This window comes from Sebastes umbrosus, chromosome 14 (genome assembly GCF_015220745.1).
Source record: "Sebastes umbrosus isolate fSebUmb1 chromosome 14, fSebUmb1.pri, whole genome shotgun sequence".
Taxonomy (NCBI): Eukaryota; Metazoa; Chordata; class Actinopteri; order Perciformes; family Sebastidae; genus Sebastes; species Sebastes umbrosus.
Window position 1 is genome coordinate 31,535,157 of NC_051282.1, and position 24,986 is coordinate 31,560,142.

The 24,986-nt window shown below is 35.6% G+C and overlaps 3 protein-coding genes across 4 annotated transcripts; all 3 read left to right on the plus strand.

Moving 5' to 3' along the window:
- Window positions 1-1,642: 1,642 nt before the first annotated feature.
- Window positions 1,643-8,613, plus strand: kctd13 (potassium channel tetramerization domain containing 13). Of its 2 annotated transcripts, XM_037792975.1 has the most exons (8): window positions 1,643-2,025; window positions 2,056-2,080; window positions 4,379-4,639; window positions 5,460-5,629; window positions 5,942-6,031; window positions 6,270-6,322; window positions 6,529-6,724; window positions 7,188-8,613. In XM_037792975.1, the coding sequence occupies exons 3-8, from the start codon at window positions 4,402-4,404 to the stop codon at window positions 7,425-7,427; spliced, it is 987 nt and encodes a 328-aa protein (XP_037648903.1). In that variant the 5' UTR covers window positions 1,643-2,025; window positions 2,056-2,080; window positions 4,379-4,401; the 3' UTR covers window positions 7,428-8,613. The 2 variants fall into 2 exon arrangements, with proteins under 2 accessions (XP_037648903.1, XP_037648902.1); XM_037792974.1 differs by having other exon boundaries at window positions 1,643-2,080.
- A 518-nt stretch (window positions 8,614-9,131) lies between these two features.
- Window positions 9,132-18,782, plus strand: hirip3 (HIRA interacting protein 3). Its single transcript, XM_037792968.1, has 8 exons — window positions 9,132-9,286; window positions 15,079-15,199; window positions 15,318-15,468; window positions 16,329-16,685; window positions 16,782-16,954; window positions 17,677-17,824; window positions 18,137-18,235; window positions 18,463-18,782. The coding sequence occupies exons 1-8, from the start codon at window positions 9,213-9,215 to the stop codon at window positions 18,642-18,644; spliced, it is 1,305 nt and encodes a 434-aa protein (XP_037648896.1). The 5' UTR covers window positions 9,132-9,212; the 3' UTR covers window positions 18,645-18,782.
- Window positions 18,783-19,756: 974 nt separating this feature from the next.
- Window positions 19,757-23,889, plus strand: antkmt (adenine nucleotide translocase lysine methyltransferase). Its single transcript, XM_037792981.1, has 6 exons — window positions 19,757-19,837; window positions 21,760-21,923; window positions 22,021-22,125; window positions 22,211-22,351; window positions 22,985-23,035; window positions 23,512-23,889. Exons 2-6 carry the CDS (start codon window positions 21,762-21,764, stop codon window positions 23,716-23,718), a joined length of 666 nt encoding a protein of 221 aa, XP_037648909.1. The 5' UTR covers window positions 19,757-19,837; window positions 21,760-21,761; the 3' UTR covers window positions 23,719-23,889.
- Window positions 23,890-24,986: the final 1,097 nt, after the last annotated feature.

The following is a 24,986-nucleotide window of genomic DNA, read 5'->3' on the forward strand; positions in this document are numbered from 1 at the left end:
CCCACAACTCTAGATACATTCAGGTCACTGTGATGCTGAATGGAGATTATCTATCAGAGGGATAAACTGATCACCACATTACAAAACTGGTGATATAAATGTTATTTGTAATAATTAAACTAGTATAGATTGCACGTATTAATATTAAAAAGCGTTTATATTGATATTACTGTGAATGAGCCATAGTTGCAGTCGCCGTGACCACTGGAGGGCAGTAAAGACTCATAATGTAAATACAGTCCAGTATATTGATCATGTCTGTGTTTTTCCCAAAACAAAAGAAATTCACTACAAAATAATAACTGATTTTTACCCTTCCACTGAGTTTTTAAGATTTTGATTTGGCTTTGAGAGCAACGAGTGTGTTTTCTGTAAAGGTGATATTGAAACCACAACTGCACAACTAGCAAAATATGATATACATAAAATTATGATTATAACATATTTGACCATGATTGATAACTTAAAATTCGAAAATTCTAAATTGACTAAAACTATTAAATTGTTTAGACATTTTAAATTTATTCCAATTGTTTAACAGACCCGAATGTTTTTTGTTTGTTTTTTATTTTGTTTTTAATTCATCTTTTCCTTTCCTTACATTTTATTTGTTGTATAATTTATAATTTATTTTTTATTATTTTTATACAGAAATTGTACACATTATAATACATAATATTATGAGAATAAAGTCATAGGTTTAAGAGAAAAAAGTCAAAATATTATGACGATAAAGTCAGAAGTTTACTAGAAAATTAGTTTTTTTCTCAAAACATAGATTTTTTTTTTTATTCACAAAATGAATTTACAACAATTAAGGCAAAAAATCATTAAATAAAGTTATTATCCTCAAAACTGAGCAGATAACACAGTAGACATAAAACATTTACACAGACAATAAAATAAAAAAAAGAAAGTAAATAAATTTAGTTATAGGGTCAGATCATTTAATCAAGTAATATAAAGAGATCTTTGGCATGTTTGGATTTCATTAATTTCAGGGACTTAATATATGAATAAAGAATTTGGTGCAATTATTTGTCTTCGAATAAAATAACAACAAAAATAATACTATTGTGATTAATAGTAGGCATTGCTGTGGATTTCATTCTTAACCATTCCATGAATTGTTTCCAGAACAACTGTACTGCAGTAGTACTGTGGTACTGTACTGTAGTACTGCAGTAGTACTGTGGTACTGTACGGTAGTACTGTAGTAGTACTCTGGTACTGTACTGTAGTACTGTAGTAGTACTGTGGTACTGTACGGTAGTACTGTAGTAGTACTGTGGTACTGTACGGTAGTACTGTAGTAGTATTGTGATACTGTACTGTAGTACTGTAGCAGTACTGTGGTACTGTACTGTAGTACTGCAGTAGTACTCTGGTACTGTACGGTAGTACTGTAGTAGTACTGTGGTACTGTACGGTAGTACTGTAGTAGTACTGTGGTACTGTACTGTAGTACTGTAGTAATACTGTGGTACTGTACTGTAGTACTGTAGCAGTACTGTAGTACTGTGGAGCTGCAGGTAGTCTTCTCTACCAGAAGGTGGCGCTAATTAATTTCTACGTCACGAGTTCCTGTTTAGCATAAAAGTGACGTAGAAGAAGAAAACAGCGGAAGTAGATGATCGAGTTTCGTTTCCGAGTTGAGCTGTTAGCATCACTGTTAGCATCTCCTGTTAGCTTCACTTCATCATCTTTCTGTCCAGCTATGGAACTGGCTCTTCTTAATTCAGCAGTTCTCATGTTTTGATGTCTGATTTCAGGTTTGTCTCTCAGTAAGCGACACAAGAAGAAGAAGAGCTGCTAGCTTACAGCTCAAAGCGAAGCTAACTGGACTAGCTGCTGTTAGCTGTTAGCATCTCTGATCCAGCTGCGATGATTACAACCAGACAGCAGAGAGCTGCTCTGTGAAGTCACCTGTGCTCACCTGCGTTCACCTGCGTTCACCTGTGCTCACCTGCGTTCACCTGTGTTCACCTGCTAGCATCAGCTGCTAGCTGGTTATAGATTATAGATCAGCTCTCTTGGCTCAGCTGGTTCTCTCTGCAGCTCTCTTTGGATGTTCAGTGTGGTGAGTATTATTAATGATCCTGATGAGTTAGCATCTTAACTGCATCTCTTCATGTCTGAGCTGATGTTAAGGGTACTGTGGTTGTATCCAGCTCATTTAGCATTATGATGATCTATATATTGGTGATGGGTGTGTTCAGCATTGAGTGGCTGAGACAACAGACTCCTCAGGACACAATTACACACCTATTGTTTTGTATTATTAAGATGCAAAGTGGTTCTAGGATCCCAGCTTCCCTTAATTGAATATGTTTGACATAGTTAGCCCCTTAAAACCCATCTGCTGAATACAATTGGGCTCATTTATGCAATTTATTTATGCATTTCCAAAACTGTTCAGGGACCCCAGTATGCAGAAATATTAAAATACACCCTTTATGTATACTGCTTTCAAAAAAACTGTATGTGATTATCATAAAGTGGGCATGTCTGTAAAGGGGAGACTCGTGGGTACCCATAGAACCCATTTACATTCACTGATCTGGAGGTCAGAGGTCAAGGGAGCCCTTTGAAAATGACCATGACAGTTTTTCCTCGCCAAAATTTAACCCAACTTCCTGACAAGCTATAGCATGACATGATACGGTACTAATGGAGTCCTTAGGTTGTCTAGTTTCATATGATGCCACGATCGTCTAACCATAAACCCGAGCCTGGTACGGCCTCCAAAAGACAGTGAAGTCGGTTGTGTCTTTTAATAAAAAAAAAACAATTTGCAAACATCAAACCGGGCCAAATCAAACCTGATGGCGGGCCAACTTTGGCCCGCGGGCCCCACCTTGGGCAGCCCTGGTCTACGTGCATGCTGCTTCTTGCATTAGTGTACATTAAAGAATAAGGGCTGCTTCCCGTATCCCACTGAGATGAGGAGTGGAGAAGGCTTGGCAGTAAACTGATGCACTTTACACACAAGAACTAAATCATCAGGGGCCGAGCAGCTATGTTGTTTTTGTCAATATTCTTCTTCCTCCTTCTTCCTAGGAAATCTGCCTTCTCATGCATGAAATTAAACCAAACTTTGCACATAGGTCCAGTCCGATGCTAAACGTCCTCAGCTGGCTTTGTTCAGCACTGTGACGATGTGAGGAGCTGCAGCTCTATCAGCACTTTCAAAACTAACTTCTGTTGAAAGCTGCTCAGCTCTGTTCTCACTGATCTTTACTCCATAGTCTTCATGACTTGCTTTTACGTGACAAGCATACTTTGTGATGTGCTATTGTGTAGCTGTGTATTGTGTGTTTTGTATGTTCTTTCTTGTATGACTGTAGTATGTTTCTCTGTTTTGACCTGCCAAGGGACTACAGATGTGAATTAGCTTAAAGCTATAATCTGGTACAGATCATTTATGTTTTAAGCTGTGCATGGTCCCTTTTTAAATAAAATAAGTGTCTGTGGGACAACAGACGCCTCAGGACAGTCTACGTGCACGCTGCTTCTGCAGGACATTGCATTAGTGTACATTAAAGAATAAGGGCTGCTTCCCGTATCCCACTGAGAGGAGGAGTGGAGAAAGCTTGGCAGTAAACTGATGCACTTTACACACAGCGAGCTGCTATGTTGTTTTTGTCAATAATCTTCTTCCTCCTCCTCATCCTCCTCCTCCTCCTCCTCTACCTCCTAGGAAATCTGCCTTCTCATGCATGAAAATAAACCAAACTTTGCACATAGGTCCAGTCCGATGCTAAACTTCCTCAGCTGGCTTTGTGGGCCAAATCAGCAACAAACTCACAAATTAATTATTTAATCTATTATCTAAAATATTGGTGTATGTGCCCCAACTCTGTGTTTTTTCCTGATCAAGTTGTAGCAACACTGTACAGATGCTATGTAAGCAACGCTTGCTTATTTATTTATTTATTTATTTATTTATTTATATATATTTATTAGGGGCTGGGCAGCCGGTCCCTCTTTTTTTGTCAATCTTCTTCCTCCTCCTCTTCCTCCTAGGAAATTTGCTTTCCCATGAAAATAAACTTTGCACATAGGTGAAGTTGCTGGTGTACGATTTATTTTAATAATAGATAACAATTCACAAAATGTATATCTATGCGTTTATTCGTTAGATTTTGTTTTACAAAGTTAAGAAAGCGATGTTTAGGTCAAGCCTGATGTTGCCTTACACATAAAAGAATGATCCCAGTCACTCATCTCAGCCATTATATGTGTTTTACTCACACGGTTGTCAATTAAGAGACAACTGAAATTGTGACTATACACTTTTACATTAATACAGACTCATTCATCACTTGTTCTTGTCCAAACCTGCTCCAACAAGCCATCATGTGCTTCTGTGTTTCAGTCAGGAAGTGACTCCTCAGCCCCATGTCTGCTGAGGCTTCAGTAGGCAGTGATGCTGCTGACTCTGCCCAGTCTGCTGTTTCCCAGCCGGCCTTCCACAACACAGATGAGCTCAGAAGTCGGGGTCTTCTGGGGAGCAAGTATGTCAAATTAAACGTGGGCGGCTCGCTGCATTATACAACCGTCCAGACATTAAGCAAGGAAGACAGTCTGCTGCGGAGCATATGCAATGGAGGAACTGAGGTGTCCATAGACTCAGAAGGTGAGTGGATGTGTCTGTCTGGTGGGGGGGGGGCACTAACATTGTTACTGGATCCACATAGTTGGTGTTTAATAGGGGTGGGAAAGAAATCCATTCACCTATATATTGCAATTTTGGATTGTTTTGAAATAGATTTATTAATGCCAGAATCAATATATTTGCTTCATTTGAGTCTATGTGGAGGTAGAAGGAAGTCACCGCTTTTATTGTTGTAGTCTGAGTAACGTGACGTCATATCCGTTCCGTATCCGTCAACCAAAACAAAGCTCAGAGAGTGTAAAACGTTGGAGGGTCAGCGTGGATACGACCTGCACCCTCCCATGTTAAATCCAGCGTGGTAAACACTACACATCCAGTAAAGGATGGAAACACTTTGGGTTTCACACATTGACAGGAAAAGCAGAGCTAGACAGAGCAGAGCTAAAGCTGCATGCTAACTCTGTCACGGACAGGAAACGTTATCATATCACGGTAACGTGGCGGTGGAGCCGGCTGTCGCTATCGTCTCCGTGGTCAAACGGGCCGACGCTACGACTGTAGAGCACCCAGATACTGATATTTGTGTTCTCTGCATTGAAACGGCCCCGATGGAGCTGACCATGGATGGATAGAGAGAACGGAGCTGACGTTACATGTCCCTTATAAATTAAAAAAGAGTTAGTCAGGCGACTGTTATTACCGACACTACACTGTGTGGTCCTGGCGTGGCCTATAGAACCGTTTGTATGGGAAAGGTTTCCACATTAAATGACTGGGTGCACACTGGTCCATTACTGAAGAATGCAAATGACTCAAAATCTTTTTTTTCCCGCTGGCTCAGGTTGGGTCGTTTTGGATAGGTGTGGCCGACATTTTGGACTGGTTTTGAACTTCCTGCGAGATGGATCGGTACCGCTTCCAGAGGACCACAAAGAACTGGATGAGGTTCTGAAGGAGGCCCAGTACTATCGGGTCCAGGGACTCGTCCAGCACTGCCTCAGTGCCATGCAGGTAAATAGCTATTTGTCAGCCTAAACATTACTTTGGTCCCTGGTGTTTTATGATGGGTGTTTCACATTATTTCTGTCATTAGAATTATTACATTATTAGCTTTTATCCAGTTAATTGATTAACCCTCGATCCCGATTGACGTTGGTACCAACCATGTCGGGAATGAGGGTAAATAACGCTCCAAATTTGGGCTAAATTTTAGCAAGGAAAAACTGTCATGGCCATTTTCAAAGGGGGTCTTAGAGGGTTAATTCATACTTACAATCAAGTGTTGCAGATGTATTTTAATGCACTTTATTAATTTACCTTCAGAAACAAAAGGATGTCTTTGAAACTGTGTGTCGCATCCCCATGATCACGTCAGCCAAAGAAGAACAGAAGATGATTGCTACTTGTAGAAAGGTAAATTTAATTTCATCTCTGACTAAAGTGTTAATCAGATCAGCAGCTGTGAAACCCTGATCGTCCGGCGCTCTCCTGTTTCTCTGTACAGAATTTAAAATCAAATAATAGATGGTTTGAAGAGGTTTAGAATTGTGAGCCGTGAAAATGGTTGTCTGCTGTGTTATTCTAATTATAATAATTGTTCCATTTATAGTCTACAGGATTAATAGGATTTCTTTGTTTCTTGTCCCTGCAGCCGGTCGTCAAACTGCAGAACAACAGAGGAAACAACAAATACTCTTACACCAGGTAAAATCAGATAAGGCTGAGTGTGCATGTGTCCTACAGAGAGCATGAAAAACAAGTTGACAAGATGCTGCAATAACAAACTATCAGTGTTTCATGTGTTCACTTGACCTTCACTTGACCTTCACTTTTTGGATTTCTGAGTGTAAAGTGTTTATTAGTCTTCTGAGTTGATACTGACTCGCTCTTTGTCTCTCCCCTGTGACCAGCAACTCTGATGATAACCTGCTGAAGAACATCGAACTGTTCGACAAACTGGTGCTGCGATTTAACGGCCGCGTCCTGTTTGTGAAAGACGTGCTCGGGGATGAGATCTGCTGTTGGTCTTTCTATGGTGAAGGTCGCAAGATCGCTGAAGTATGCTGCACTTCCATCGTCTACGCCACAGAGAAGAAGCAGACCAAAGTAAGCATGGCACAGTGTGCACACCCTTAAAGTCCTCAAAGCAATAGTCTGACATTTTAGCACAAAGATGGGAAGCACCTTTAAAGATAGCTAACTAAAGCTGTGTTCACACTACCAGCGACAACAGCAACAAAGCGTGGCGAGCTACATCATCACTGAGTCACTATTGAAGTGTGGCGTTACCACAGTTTTGCACTCAGTGTCTCACGTTACTGCAGTCTTGGAAAGGGAGGAGTGAGCGGAGGAGTACTCAGTTGGTTGCAATCTGATACCACACCACTAGATGCCGTTAAATCCTACACACTGTCCCTTTAAGCTGTTGATCCTTTGTTATGGTTAATCAATTTGTTTCAAGTATTATAGTAAAAGTTTAATGTTACTGCTTTGACTAGGGTGGGATATGTATTATATTAATTATAGAACACCAAAAAATACAGAGTCTGAACTGTGAACTGTTTGTTAGGTTGAGTTTCCCGAGGCTCGAATCTTTGAAGAAACCCTCAACATCCTCATTTACGAGAACGGCAGAGGAACCGGTCCAGGAGGCTTACACCTTTTAGACTCCAGAGGCTCCGGTTCGTCACTGGGAGGCGAGGAAGAGGGCGCTACGGGAGGCGACAGGCGAGTACGACGGATCCACGTGAGGAGGCATATAATGCATGACGAAAGAGGGCCCGGTCAGCAAACTGTGTATAAGGACTAATAATGTGAAAACACGAGGCACGGGAGAGAGTGTTTGTGTTCAGTTTTTTTTCTGGGATGCTAGAATGAAAGAGACGTCGTTGATCATAGCAATAGATCGGTAGGTAGTTATTTAATCAAATGTCTTTTAGGCGTCACTGCACAGAAATGTAGGAGTCGATGACTGATCTGTAACTGAAGTCGTTTGGACGTGAAAAATGCTTCTGTTTACAAGAACTTGTGTACATTATTTAAATAGGAAATGTGTAAAATGACCTGGGACATGAAACTGGCAAATGTTAAGAAAACCTCCTGCACGTTACTGAACGGGCCTAAAAACCCATCTCCCACCTGTTTAATGTGGGTGTTAATGATATGCACTGGCACCCTCCTCTGTGTTTGACTTCTAGGAAACAGTCTGTTTATTCAGGTGGTGAAACATCTGTTGCCTTTTTCATACGTTGGACTGACGCGCTGCCCGACAGTGATGAACGGAGGATGGTCACGTTTAGCCTAGATATGTTAACACTGGAATAAAAACTGAGTAGCCATTTTTAGGGAGGTTGTTTATGAATGAGATCGTTTGCGCAGCTCAATTTTCTTTATTTAAATTATTACTGCTGTTGCTTCAAGATGTTTTTATTAATTTATGAACCTAATTTATTGTTTGGTATTTAACTTTTTTGTATTGTATGCAATCTTTTTGTGTAAACTAGTGCTCAAGTGAGTTTTAAATTTTTGGAATGATACGATGCACTCCATAGCACACAGCAGAAATTTACGCCTGTAAATGACTTAAATAGTGAACTTACATTTCAGTTTAATGTTTCAAGAGGAACCGTGCCCATTTCTTTGATATTGTATTTTATTCTGAGCCATGATCTCTCACTTGCGCTTTATGTCTTATACCAAACCACTGAAATTCGCTCGTAGTAATTGGCCGTACAGTGATGACAAAGGCAATTAATACTGGGTTTTATTTTAATTTCCCTCAGGGAGAGGATACACATTTTCTTTCTGATATTTACCAGTGTCTTGTGTAAACCTAATCACTCTAAATACTGGAAAAAAACAACATTGAATGGGAACAATATGTATCTCAGACCCTTAATAAAATCACCTTGGAATACCTTAAAATATGCACTAATATGACTTCCGTCCAATAGTGGTCATGGAAATGTTCTGAATAAATTACTTGTGAAATCCGACTTGAGCTTCTTGGTCTTATTTTTCCCTTTTTTCCTAAAGTATGATAAAGAAATAGATTTGCATGCTTACATGATGCTCCAAAACATTTCATTCATTCATTCAAGCTGTTAATTATAGGAAAGTAATTATTGAACATTACTGTACCTTATTATATGGAACAAAACCTAAGTCAAGATTTTAACTATTCACTCTTCATTTAACTATTTAAGAATAAATATATGAAAATTACAATAAAATATAGACAGGTTAAATTCAAAAAATTTTAAAAGAAAATTAAATTTTTAATTGTGTTAATGCTTTTTGTTTTTATAAAAATTTGAGTGATTATGAAATACATTAAATCATGAAGGAAAATAGTAAACATTGATAATCCTTTAGAAAAACGTGTATGAATAAATAAACATATATTATAATATTTTTATACATACAAATTGTAAATAGATGAAGTAATTCAGTTTAAGTTACGAAAAAAACATAAAGTTGTTCCAGGTTTTATTATGTTTTATTTTGGAAGGGCTGGTCTGGGTCTGACGTCACTTCCAGTCACTTCCGGGGTCTTTCCGCCGCCAAAACATAAAAAAGAAGCATAATAATAAAGATGGTGTCCGAGGAGGAGGCGGCGGGAATCAGCAGCTTCGTGTTCAGTGAACTCCGCGATGAGCCGGACCTCAGGTACAGATACACCTGTTAGGACCAGGTACACAGAGCTGAAGGCTTTACGGCTGTTAAGGGTTAATGTCGTTAACTTCAGTGTACATGGTGGACTAACACAGTTAACATCAGTAATACTAATATAGACTATATTAAACAAGTTAACATCAGTAACACTAGACTATATTAAACAAGTTAACATCAGTAACACTAGACTATATTAAACAAGTTAACATCAGTAACACTAGACTATATTAAACAAGTTAACATCAGTAACACTAGACTATATTAAACAAGTTAACATCAGTAACACTAGACTATATTAAACAAGTTAACATCAGTAACACTAGACTATATTAAACAAGTTAACATCAGTAACACTAGACTATATTAAACAAGTTAACATCAGTAACACTAGACTATATTAAACAAGTTAACATCAGTAACACTAGACTATATTAAACAAGTTAACATCAGTAACACTAGACTATATTAAACAAGTTAACATCAGTAATACTAGACTATACTAAACAAGTTAACATCAGTAACACTAGACTATATTAAACAAGTTAACATCAGTAACACTAGACTATATTAAACAAGTTAACATCAGTAACACTAGACTATATTAAACAAGTTAACATCAGTAACACTAGACTATATTAAACAAGTTAACATCAGTAACACTAGACTATATTAAACAAGTTAACATCAGTAACACTAGACTATATTAAACAAGTTAACATCAGTAACACTAGACTATATTAAACAAGTTAACATCAGTAACACTAGACTATATTAAACAAGTTAACATCAGTAACACTAGACTATATTAAACAAGTTAACATCAGTAACACTAGACTATATTAAACAAGTTAACATCAGTAACACTAGACTATATTAAACAAGTTAACATCAGTAACACTAGACTATATTAAACAAGTTAACATCAGTAATACTAGACTATACTAAACAAGTTAACATCAGTAACACTAGACTATATTAAACAAGTTAACATCAGTAACACTAGACTATATTAAACAAGTTAACATCAGTAACACTAGACTATATTAAACAAGTTAACATCAGTAACACTAGACTATATTAAACAAGTTAACATCAGTAACACTAGACTATATTAAACAAGTTAACATCAGTAACACTAGACTATATTAAACAAGTTAACATCAGTAACACTAGACTATATTAAACAAGTTAACATCAGTAACACTAGACTATATTAAACAAGTTAACATCAGTAACACTAGACTATATTAAACAAGTTAACATCAGTAACACTAGACTATATTAAACAAGTTAACATCAGTAATACTAGACTATATTAAACAAGTTAACATCAGTAACACTAGACTATATTAAACAAGTTAACATCAGTAACACTAGACTATATTAAACAAGTTAACATCAGTAACACTAGACTATATTAAACAAGTTAACATCAGTAACACTAGACTATATTAAACAAGTTAACATCAGTAACGCTAGACTATATTAAACAAGTTAACATCAGTAACGCTAGACTATATTAAACAAGTTAACACCAGTAACGCTAGACTATATTAAACAAGTTAACACCAGTAACGCTAGACTATATTAAACAAGTTAACACCAGTAACGCTAGACTATATTAAACAAGTTAACATCAGTAACACTAGACTATATTAAACAAGTTAACATCAGTAACACTAGACTATATTAAACAAGTTAACATCAGTAACACTAGACTATATTAAACAAGTTAACATCAGTAACACTAGACTATATTAAACAAGTTAACATCAGTAACACTAGACTATATTAAACAAGTTAACATCAGTAACACTAGACTATATTAAACAAGTTAACATCAGTAACACTAGACTATATTAAACAAGTTAACATCAGTAACACTAGACTATATTAAACAAGTTAACATCAGTAACACTAGACTATATTAAACAAGTTAACATCAGTAACACTAGACTATATTAAACAAGTTAACATCAGTAACACTAGACTATATTAAACAAGTTAACATCAGTAACACTAGACTATATTAAACAAGTTAACATCAGTAACACTAGACTATATTAAACAAGTTAACATCAGTAACACTAGACTATATTAAACAAGTTAACATCAGTAACACTAGACTATATTAAACAAGTTAACATCAGTAACACTAGACTATATTAAACAAGTTAACATCAGTAACACTAGACTATATTAAACAAGTTAACATCAGTAACACTAGACTATATTAAACAAGTTAACATCAGTAACACTAGACTATATTAAACAAGTTAACATCAGTAACACTAGACTATATTAAACAAGTTAACATCAGTAACACTAGACTATATTAAACAAGTTAACATCAGTAACACTAGACTATATTAAACAAGTTAACATCAGTAACACTAGACTATATTAAACAAGTTAACATCAGTAACACTAGACTATATTAAACAAGTTAACATCAGTAACACTAGACTATATTAAACAAGTTAACATCAGTAACACTAGACTATATTAAACAAGTTAACATCAGTAACACTAGACTATATTAAACAAGTTAACATCAGTAACACTAGACTATATTAAACAAGTTAACATCAGTAACACTAGACTATATTAAACAAGTTAACATCAGTAACACTAGACTATATTAAACAAGTTAACATCAGTAACACTAGACTATATTAAACAAGTTAACAACAGTAACACTAGACTACATTAAACAAGTTAACATCAGTAACACTAGACTATATTAAACAAGTTAACATCAGTAACACTAGACTATATTAAACAAGTTAACATCAGTAACACTAGACTATATTAAACAAGTTAACACCAGTAACACTAGACTATATTAAACAAGTTAACACCAGTAACACTAGACTATATTAAACAAGTTAACATCAGTAACACTAGACTATATTAAACAAGTTAACATCAGTAACACTAGACTATATTAAACAAGTTAACATCAGTAACACTAGACTATATTAAACAAGTTAACATCAGTAACACTAGACTATATTAAACAAGTTAACATCAGTAACACTAGACTATATTAAACAAGTTAACATCAGTAACACTAGACTATATTAAACAAGTTAACATCAGTAACACTAGACTATATTAAACAAGTTAACATCAGTAACACTAGACTATATTAAACAAGTTAACATCCAGTAACACTAGACTATATTAAACAAGTTAACACCAGTAACACTAGACTATATTAAACAAGTTAACACCAGTAACACTAGACTATATTAAACAAGTTAACATCAGTAACACTAGACTATATTAAACAAGTTAACATCAGTAACACTAGACTATATTAAACAAGTTAACATCAGTAACACTAGACTATATTAAACAAGTTAACATCAGTAACACTAGACTATATTAAACAAGTTAACATCAGTAACACTAGACTATATTAAACAAGTTAACATCAGTAACACTAGACTATATTAAACAAGTTAACATCAGTAACACTAGACTATATTAAACAAGTTAACATCAGTAACACTAGACTATATTAAACAAGTTAACATCAGTAACACTAGACTATATTAAATAAGTTAACACCAGTAACACTAGACTATATTAAACAAGTTAACATCAGTAACACTAGACTATATTAAACAAGTTAACACCAGTAACACTAGACTACATTAAACAAGTTAACATCAGTAACACTAGACTACATTAAACAAGTTAACATCAGTAACACTAGACTATATTAAACAAGTTAACATCAGTAACACTAGGACTATATTAAACAAGTTAACACAGTAACACTAGACTATATTAAACAAGTTAACACCAGTAACACTAGACTATATTAAACAAGTTAACACCAGTAACACTAGACTATATTAAACAAGTTAACATCAGTAAACACTAGACTATATTAAACAAGTTAACATCAGTAACACTAGACTATATTAAACAAGTTAACATCAGTAACACTAGACTATATTAAACAAGTTAACATCAGTAACACTAGACTATATTAAACAAGTTAACATCAGTAACACTAGACTATATTAACAAAGTTAACATCAGTAACACTAGACTATATTAAACAAGTTAACATCAGTAAACACTAGACTATATTAAACAAGTTTAACATCAGTAACACTAGACTATATTAAACAAGTTAACATCAGTAACACTAGACTATATTAAACAAGTTAACATCAGTAACACTAGACTATATTAAACAAGTTAACATCAGTAACACTAGACTATATTAAACAAGTTAACATCAGTAACACTAGACTATATTAAACAAGTTAACACCAGTAACACTAGACTATATTAAACAAGTTAACATCAGTAACTACTAGACTATATTAAACAAGTTAACATCAGTAACACTAGACTATATTAAACAAGTTAACATCAGTAACACTAGACTATATTAAACAAGTTAACATCAGTAATACTAGACTATATTAAACAAGTTAACATCAGTAACACTAGACTATATTAAACAAGTTAACATCAGTAACACTAGACTATATTAAACAAGTTAACATCAGTAATACTAGACTATATTAAACAAGTTAACATCAGTAATACTAGACTATATTAAACAAGTTAACATCAGTAACACTAGACTATATTAAACAAGTTAACATCAGTAACACTAGACTATATTAAACAAGTTAACATCAGTAACACTAGACTATATTAAACAAGTTAACATCAGTAACACTAGACTATATTAAACAAGTTAACATCAGTAACACTAGACTATATTAAACAAGTTAACATCAGTAATACTAGACTATATTAAACAAGTTAACATCAGTAACACTAGACTATATTAAACAAGTTAACACCAGTAACACTAGACTACATTAAACAAGTTAACATCAGTAACACTAGACTACATTAAACAAGTTAACATCAGTAATACTAGACTATATTAAACAAGTTAACATCAGTAACACTAGACTATATTAAACAAGTTAACATCAGTAACACTAGACTATATTAAACAAGTTAACATCAGTAACACTAGACTATATTAAACAAGTTAACATCAGTAACACTAGACTATATTAAATAAGTTAACATCAGTAACACTAGACTATATTAAACAAGTTAACATCAGTAATACTAGACTATATGACACTGTTCTGGTTTATTACCTCAACACAAAGCTCATATCAGCCTCATAACTTTAAGAGAAAAAGGTCATAATATTATGAGAATAAAGTCAAAACTTTAAGAGGAAAAAAGTCAAACTGAGAATAAAGTCATACTATTTCAAGAATAAAAAGTCGTAATATTACGAGAATAAAGTCAGAATTTAATGAGAATAAAGTCATAACTTTACGAGAATAGTCATAATTTAATGAGAATAAAGTCATATTATTTCATGAAAAGAAGTCGCAATATTGTGAGAATAAAGTCATAACTTTACGGGGAAAAAAGTCGTAATATTATGAGATTAAAGTCATAACTTTACAAGAAAAGAATTGTAATATTATGAGAATAAAGTCATATTATTACGTGAAAAAAGTTGTAATTTTATCAAAATAGTTGGCGATTAATTTAATAGTTGACTACTAAGCGTTGCAGATCTACATTTGACAGTCGCTCTTAAGTATTTATAGTCTTTATCTGCTTTACAGATGATGTTTCTATCAGTCATTCAGTATAATGTTGGTCTGTTAAATTTGATCATTTTCAGATCTATTTCTCATAAGTTAATTATGTCAGCTACTGTAAATGACGTCCTCCCTCACACACAATGATGTAATCTCTCTGATGTCTTATTCCAGCACACTGACCTTAGGCATCTTAAAAAAACGATATCTGGCACATGTGCGATGTGAATCATTAACTCCAGAGGCCAAAAGTATCATGAAACGGGTGGTTGAAGAGGAACTGATGAAAATGCAGGTATCTGAATTCTTCCTACACTGTTTGTGCGTGTTTCTTTGAGTGTTTTAGATTTTTGTAAGGGTTCAAAAATCAGGTACAGCACTGTAGTTATTACTGTCATCATTTTTCCTGCTAGGACAATGATGGAACTGGAAGTGAGTCGGAGACCACGAAGCCCCGTAACAAAAGGAAGAGAGAAAAGGAAAATGACGAGGTGATAAGTGGGAGAGACGATGATGATGAATCCACAGCAAAGAAATCCCGTCATCGGTCAAGCTCATCATCAGGTAACTGTATTGCTTTTTATGCATTTAGATGCCTGTAGTTTTAATCATCTATAGCATGTTCTACTTTGCAGTTACTCAAATGAAAAATGTCCTGGTCCCAGGGTCTGAAGTTAGCACCCATCAAATGCGGGTAAACTGTTGGCAGTGGTGGGTAAAATTTATTATTAAAATAATAAATCATACATCAGTAACTTGATAAAAAAAATCTTCAAAATTAAGAGATTTTTTATTTATTATTAATATAATAAATCGTGCACAAGCAACGTGGTTAAAAAAAAATCTTCAAAATGAACAGAATTTTTATTTATTACTAAAATAATAATTCATACACCAGTAACTTCGTAAAAAATCTTCAAAATAAACAGTATTTGTATTTATTATTAAAATAATAAATCGTACACCAGCAACTTGGTAAAAAAAAATCTTCGAAATTAACAGGAATTACGATTCAAGTGTAAATGTTTTTAATGCAGCAAAAATTTGTCAAACTTTAAACAGAAATTGGAATTCCAGTATATAATGTATAAAATATATAAACATAGAATAGAATTTAATAGATTGGATCCATGGTCACCGATACCCGATCCAGCTATTTGAGTCAGTATCGGCCCGATATCCGATCCGGTATCGGTGCAGCCCGAAGTTAAACTAATAAACAAGAAAATAATTAAACTAAACAAATAATTAGAAAAAGAAATCTCATATCTAAATAAAGTAGATATCTAGAATAATAAATCAAACAATGCTACTTATTAGTAGTAAAACAAGTAAACACTAATAACATATAAATAGCTACTACACACTGCGTTTTGTTGCTCCGTTGTAAACCTGTAAATCTTTTTTTTTGTGGTTAATGACAGAATCGGAGGACAAAGACGACCGCAAAACAGGAAGTGAGCAGAGCGAGGAGGAAGAGGAAATCAAATCTGAATCTGAGGATGCAGAGGAAGAGGTGAACAAGTCACAGCGAAAGACAAACGGTAAACAACCGATAAGCGGTGACGGCTCAACAGATGAGGAGATGAATAAGTCGGTGAAAAAAGGGGACGAGAGTGACTGCGATGAGAGTCCAAGAAAAACAGTGATAAAAAAGAAGAGTACAAGTCGAGGAAAGAAAACGCCACCGAGCGATGAAGAGGATGAAACTGACTCGGATAGCAAGTCAGAAAAGAGCGACAAAATCAACGGCAATGACTCGTCAGATGACAGTGAAAAAGGTGACACACTTGATATACTTGTATATCCCATACATAAATAAATGTTTATTCATTTCATGTTTTTATTATATGACTTTTTGTTGTTGTGTTATGCAGAAGAAAAAGTCTTGGTGGAAAAGGAAAACGAGGATCCAGACTCTGATTCATCGTCCCTCCCCTCGCTGGAGGATGAACAGAAGAGTGTAAAAGAAACAACACAAGATGATAAAGAGAAGAAAACGAGGAAAAAAGAGGAGAAAAAAGAGAAGAAGAGCGCCAAAGGTCCGAAGGTGAGCCCAGAATCAGAAGAATCCAGCTTTTATCCAGAAAAACGGCAGCTCCCCCCGTTCACTTGTATAGGGATACAGAGATTTAATATCCCATAGATTCCCAGTAGCGATTATGATTTGGAAAACACACATTTCCTTCTTCAGTAGCGTCATCAATGTTGTATTATTGTTGATTAATCTGTTGATTTTCTTGATTAACCGATTAGTTGTTTGGTTTATAGAATGTCAGAAAATGATGAAAGATGTGGATCAGTGTTTCCTAAAGCCCAAGATGACGTCCTCAAATGTCTTGTTTTGTGCACAACTCAAAGATATTCAGTTTACTGTCATAGAGGAGGAAAGAAACCAGAAAATATTCACATTTAAGAAGCTTTTTTTCTTAAAATAATTACTCAAACTGATTAATCGATTATCAAAATAGTTGGCGATTAATTTAATACTTGACATCTCATTGATTATTCGTAGCAGCTCTACATTTGACGGTCGCTCTTTAGTATTTATAGTCTTCATTTGTTTCATCTGAGACTTTGTAAAGTTTCAGTGAAGTGCGTCTGTAGGTGTCCTGACTCGTCATATCTAGTAAAGGTGCATCTAAATTCCTTTGATCATCATCGGTGCGAGATGAACGATGGAAAGTTTTGAAGATAGATCGGTGTATATTATCAGGTAACTGTTGGGTCAGGGTAAACGTCATATCTTCTGTCCTCGGATTCGTCCAACAGGATTACGACAAATCCGTCGTGAGGCTCAAGCGGTACCTTTTTCTCTGTGGCGTGCGGCCGAACTACAAGAAGCTCCTGGACGGCTGCCGCTCCGTTCGCTCCATGGTGGCTGTTCTGAAGAAGCAGCTGGAAGATCTCGGTGTTCACGGTCAGTGGGAAAACGTTCACCTTTTAACAAACCACACATTCTGGGCATTTTACATTTAACTATTATAAGTAGGGGTGTAACGATACATCGATCTGGATCAATTCAATGATCAACGATCCAATATCATCGATGCAAAGTGAAAATATCAATCGCCTTTATTTTGAAATTCCCACTTTATATTTATTTTAGGGCTTTTTTCACATTTCTTATCTGTTCAAAATGAACCTTAAAGGGAGATTTGTCAAGTATTTAATCAACATGGGAGTAATAATATCGTATTGTGATAATGTGTGTATGTGTTTATTCACACAGGTCAGCCATCTATTAAGAAATGTAGAAAAGCCAGAGAGAACAGAGAGGAGACTCAGGAACTAGCTGGTCTTGATATCAGCAACATCATCGCCACAACAGGTAACTATTTGTCTCTTTTCTTCAGTGTTGACACCCATCACTGTGTGATTTCTCTGGAGGAAAGGAGTCATTGTTAAGTATTTTGTAAGTAGCAAAAATGATTCACTGGCCGAGGAAAGAACACCATTTAGCTCTCTGTTCTGCTCAATTTGGGTAAATAACATTTTTGTGTCTTGTTTACTGTGTGTATTTGTATTTATAACCGCTGATGTGGATCCGTCTCCCAGGTCGACCGAAACGCACCTCAGCGTGGCAGAAACGACCCGACCCTCCGTCCTCTACGTATCTGCGCTCTCTGAACTCTGGCTCAGACAGTGACATGGAAAACGACGCCCACAGGGGGCGCCGGAGAGCCAACCACTGGGCCAACCTGCAGGGCGTCATCAGTGACGACGCAGACAGCGACTGAATGTGATGCCTCCTCTTGGATATGGACATTCCTTTTCCTTTGTACATGTTGGGTTTACACTTATTGTAATATACTATTACTAAGCATTTCATAAACCTTTTGCAAAAAAAAAAAGTAAATTATATTGTAATGTAAAATGTGCATCTGTTATATTTCAAATAAAAGTTTTGTGTTCTTATAGAACAACAATTTTATTTTAACCAAGGGATTAAAACACGAATAGTGCTGATTTACTACTGCCTTTTCTAACTGAATTAAAAACTGTATATAAAACAGGCAGAAAAGTAATTACAGACAGAGAGCAAAATAGTAACCTATCCAGAAAGTTGAGCTACAACACTTTATATTGTTTCCCCTGGAAACTTTTTAAAAATAAATAAATAAATATACATATATTTATTTATTTTTTAAATAAATCTATATTTATTTATTATTATTTATATATATTTAAATATATCTATCTTTATTTATTAATATATATGTATTTATTTCTATATATATTTATATTTATGTATTTATATATATATATATTTATATATGTATTTATTTCTATATATATTTATATTTATGTATTTATATATATATATATATATATATATTTATATTTTTTAAGTAGAAAATGTACAACAATATACGGCAAGTGATACATCACCAGTAGTAGAACACACAAAGTAAAGTAATAAAATAAAATAGCTAAAGGGACTCTTCTAATAACTTTAGAGCATCAATAGTATAGTAGTATAGTAAAAGTATTTTTGCTGCTGTCTTTCTCATATACTTCAGTGATTTGCAGTACAGTGCTAGTTCTCTCATAAAGAAACACCAATAAGGGCTTTATCTTAATATTCAACATACTTATTTTCAAGTATGATTCCAAATGTAATATATTTTCCTGTAAAATGGGAACAAGAAAAGCTTTTTGATTGTAGCCAATAATACATATTACACCAAGAAGTATTGCTATAAAGACATGATCCGTAGTTTCTATTTATTCATCAATATACAGCTGCTGTGATCAGTGTGGAACATCTGTCTGAGGAGTTCTCATGAGGTTTATATACAGTATATCCGGAACTAATGTAAGGAAGCTCTCGGATATACGGAATGTTTCGCAGAGGGACCGCCGGTGCTACCGGGTAATGTGTCCGCACTATGGTCACCATCACATCCATGGTCCGAACAAACTCCTGCAGGTCAAACACGTGTTTACTGTTATTACTTTAATCAAGCTGCGTTGTTATGTGTGTGTTTATATATATGTATATATGTATGTATATAAGGCAGCTTTATGTGATGTTATTAATGAATGTGTCAGAATTAGAGCTTAATAACACGATAATAACACAAATCACTTTTAACGCCAGTAATGTCTTTAACCCTCTGAGACCCGACTGACTTCACTGTCCTTCAGAGGCTCTAGTAGGTTCAGTTTTAAAGGTAGAGAGAAGCTACAGATATCATAGGAAACTAGAAAACCTAAAGAATCCATTGGTACCAACCATGTCATGCTACCATGTCAGGAAGTGGGCTAAATAACGCTCTCAACTTTTGCGAGGAAAAACTGGCCATTTTCAAAGGGGTCCCTTGACCTCTGACCTCAAGATATGAATTTCTATTAATATTTCTGCATCCTGGGGTCCCTAAACAGTCTTGAAATCCATAAATTGGGTATTAGTGTAAAGCTGAGACCGGTGGATCCAATGAGCCCAACTGTATTCATGTGTGATGATGTTAGTCCCCATAGGAGACATTTCATTGACCTCCCGGGATAAAATGACCTTTGGTGACCTCTAGGATAATCACAGCCTCATGAAACTTTACAGCCACAAACTAGAGACCTAGAGCATTCAGAGGATGGATGGATCAAACTAGAGACCTAGAGCATTCAGAGGATGGATGGATCAAACTAGAGACCTAGAGCATTCAGAGGATGGATGGATCAGACTAGAGACCTAGAGCATTCAGAGGATGGATGGCTTTCCTAGCCTGATGGACAATAAGAGGGTTTCTGAGCAGTTTACACAACAGAAGTGCTCGCATTTTTATCAATTCCCAAGTGGTAAAAAAAATGGTTAAATTTAGCACCAAATCTGTGTAACAATTGGTATCAACTTATGAGACATAATAGAGCACGAGGATGACCGTCGTATACTTCTATCAGAATTTTCTAAACACTTATACATAACTTGACACACAGTGCTGAGCTGCATCTCAAATTAATCTTCAGGTTTCCAGCTTTCAGATGATGTACACCACTTCTATGTGACATCTACTGTTAACCTGCTATCTCCCCTAAACACCCCCTGGACCCCCTAAAAAACAGATTAAAACGGCTCTATTGTGGGTCTCAGAGGGTTAACTTACATTTTGAACAGTAAAAAAAATGTGTGATTAATTTGCGGTTAATCAGGATTCAATATTTGAATCGATTGACAGCCCTAGACAACGTCTGGATATAAAATAATAACTGCATGCATGTGACCCGTCTGTCACAGAGATACCTCAGTAAATTATAGTAGAAAAGTACATTACATTTCATAGATCGAAATGGCTTAAACCAAAGATTATTTATCAATTAATGATTTTATTATTTTTAATCTCTTAAAATTAGAACACTCTGACCACCAAATGTTACTGTACACCTTGCACATATGCGGCCCAATAAATTCTCATTCTGCACATTCTCTATCACAGTATAGTGTCCAATTGTGTGCTACTTTATTGTTTATGCAGGTGTCTAAACAGCTGGTTCACTAGTACCTACATCCATCAGCTGATGAGGTTGCACCAACTAACCTGTTTGTCAGCAAAATGACATCCATTGTGTGTCTGTCAAACTGTCTGTCGGGGGTGTAGAAGCAGAAGAGGATTGTAAACAAACAGGAAAAACAACCGAGTGAAGCAAAAATGAACAAGGGGCATTTGTTATAGGGTAAAAAATGAAGGTATAGTCTGCACCAAACTGGTGTATATACTGTGTGCGTAGAGTGAGATCATAGATATTTCTGTATATACTATTTCATACAACAAAGAGAATAAATATTTTATAACCCTGTGAGTTTTGGTATATTCTCTAAAATGAGATTAATTTGGACCACTACTACGTTACATGCAGGAATGGATGATGATGCACCAGATGAGGCCTTCACTGAGCTCAGGTCCAGGCCCCTCGGAATATGGGGTGTTGCTCAGATAGCTGCTGGCACTGGGCTCGCCGTATACGCCATGTGGACGGGAATCCTCCAGCCAGGCTTCCGAAAAGTCCCCTTGAGGCTCCAGGTATGGTCTACTACATCTTCATAACACTGTTGATCACGTCGGTCTAATTCTTCTTGTACCTTGTCGTTTATCAGAAGCTCTTTAAAATGTCTTCCAGGTGCCGTACATTCCCGCCAGCAGAGCTCAGGTAGATAATGTCATGACGTTGCTGAGAGGTCGAAAGGGAGGCCTCGTGGATTTGGGATCTGGTGATGGCCGCATTGTGAGTAGGCTGTAAGCGAGATATCTGGGCTCCCTTTTTCTTGCACTGAGGTTTTGTTTGACCGTGGTCATTTGTAACCCTAAAGGTCTTGGAGGCCCATCGGCGGGGTTTCACTCCTGCTGTCGGTTATGAGCTCAACCCTTGGCTTATTCGCCTGGCCCGCTTCCATGCATGGAGAGCAGGCCATTACGAAAAAGTGTCATACAGGCGGGAAGATCTCTGGAAGGTTTGACATTTATCACTCATGATATGGTGTCACTAACACTTCTGTTCAAAGGCTACACATACGTTTTACCAGCCACTATTGAATAGCAACATTTCACAATACTACTGTCTATTTGTCTTTGCAACAATATGTTATTGCAACCACAGACATATATACATGGACGCTGCATTGGACGCTTCCGCACGTTGCAGCGATACGTCAACGTGGGCGCCATATTGGACCTGGCAAGACTGGCCTGTAACCCTATACAAGTGAACGGAGGAGCTGCCATTTTTCTGGATAAAAAGCACTATAACTTCTACATTTCTCAATCGATTTCAACGAGTCCAATATGGCGCCCACATTACCGTACGATCCAGGAGTCAATGCGGCGTCTATGTATATATGTCTATGGTTGCAACAGTACGATAGTTTGAATGGAAATGTCCCCCCTCCTAGAAGAAAATTATGTGAGTATGAATTGACCAAACATCTTTATGAATAATACACTTTGCCTCTCTGGTTTATTTTATTCTTGCCATTTCAATACCCAGAATTTTTTTTTTTTTTTACATGTGATCTTTGTATTTGTGTTATTTAAAGCTGAATTGTTAATAATTAAATAACCTATTTACCACCTGCCTTGTATCACAGGTCGACTTGACTGAATGCAAGAATGTCACCGTGTTTTTGGCTCCTAGCGTGGTGAGTAATATAATAAACAGATGTAATATAAAAATAAATACCATCTCGATGTAGCATACAGCTGAGCAAATAATGCAGAAATAAAGAATAAATGAAGTTGAGCTCATTAAAAGCCAGGTGAGATGATACACCTGCAGGTATTCCAACAACTCTTTTCTCTGGCTTGAAACAGGAAGCTCTTATTCCAGGTTGCAATTTGCTTTACTATGAAAAAACTCCACTCAGATTTTTAATAAATGGAAAAGCAGCCCTGCTTCTAAATGGTTTGTAATACTGTTTCAGCCAGGTGATTGCAGCTTGCTAAGAGGAACCTGAATACCAAGACCTTACTACGGGTATATAGAATCCAGACACCAGAAAACAAAACTCTAAGAATAATCTGTCAGCACAGGGTTGAGGTGCTGTTGCATTCAGATGCATTATAATCAGTACATTTCTGTTTATTTATTTTATTGTGTGTTATTGTGTGTTCCTAGCTTTCATTATTGCAGCAGAAGTTGCAGACTGAGCTTCCTGATGATGCGTTAGTGGTAGCTGGTCGTTTCCCCCTCCCTGACTGGACACCCTGCAGGATTGAGGGACACGGCTATGACAGAGCCTGGGTATACAGCCTGCAAGCACAAAGACAGCACACTGATAACAACCTCAACAATGGACTAACCAAGGAGAAAGGATCCACTTGAAGCTACATTCAGTCTTTTTCCCTCTAGAATTTTAACGTTAAATTATACTGTATGTCATTAACTTATTGCTTATTGACTCAGAAATTCTGAATTGGCAAAACTATTAGTAGTTATATAAACATGTTCAGATTTTTCATTACCAAAAATTCTGCAAATATATAATATATATATAATACAATATATAAATATATATATATATATATATACACACACACACACACAATACATATATATATATACATATATATATATGTATATATATACATATATATATATATGTATATATATACAATTGGAATAAATTTGAAATGTCTAAGCAATCTAATAGTTTTTGCCAATTTAGAATTTTTGAGTTTTAAGTTTTCAATCAAAGTCAAATATGTTTTAAAAAGTATAAAAGGAGGGTATTCTTTTAAGCCATATCATTTTATGTATATAATATTTTGCCATGATATTAATCAAATTAATTATGTAAATTTCATCTGCCAAAAATTGGGATTGTTAGAAGTGAGTAATATGTGTGTTAGTATATCTTTTTCAAAATGTTTTGATAAGTCCTTCTGTAAATGAAACCAAAAATAAGAAGAAGCATTAAAAACAATCTTGACACATGTTCAACAGGAGCTTTTATTATTGTGACTGCCTGCCTGACACCAGCTTTTATTATAGTGACTGCCTGCCTGACACCAGCTTTCATTATAGTGACTGCCTGCCTGACACCAGCTTTCATTATAGTGACTGCCTGCCTGACACCAGCTTTCATTATAGTGACTGCCTGCCTGACACCAGCCGATTGGTTTGGTTGATGGTTGATGTGTTGCAGCTAAAGAGGAAGTTGCTCAGTTATTTATATATTTCATTTTTTCATACTTTATTTCAAAAGTTCAATACAGTAGTTACAAAAAATTCTGCATGTATATTTTACAGTATAACAATAATATAAAAAATAAAATAAATTGTACAACAAATAAAATGTAAGGAAAGGAAAAGATTAATTAATAAAATAAAATAAAATGTTCAATAGCAGATCATGCTTTTATTATAGTGACTGCCTGCCTGACACCAGCTTTTATTATAGTGACTGCCTGCCTGACACCAGCTTTTATTATAGTGACTGCCTGCCTGACACCAGCTTTTATTATAGTGACTGCCTGCCTGACACCAGCTTTTATTATAGTGACTGCCTGCCTGACACCAGCTGGCTGGTCTGGCTGGTCTGGTTGATGTTGCAGCTAAAGAGGAAGTGCAGCCTGTAGTAACCAGCAGCA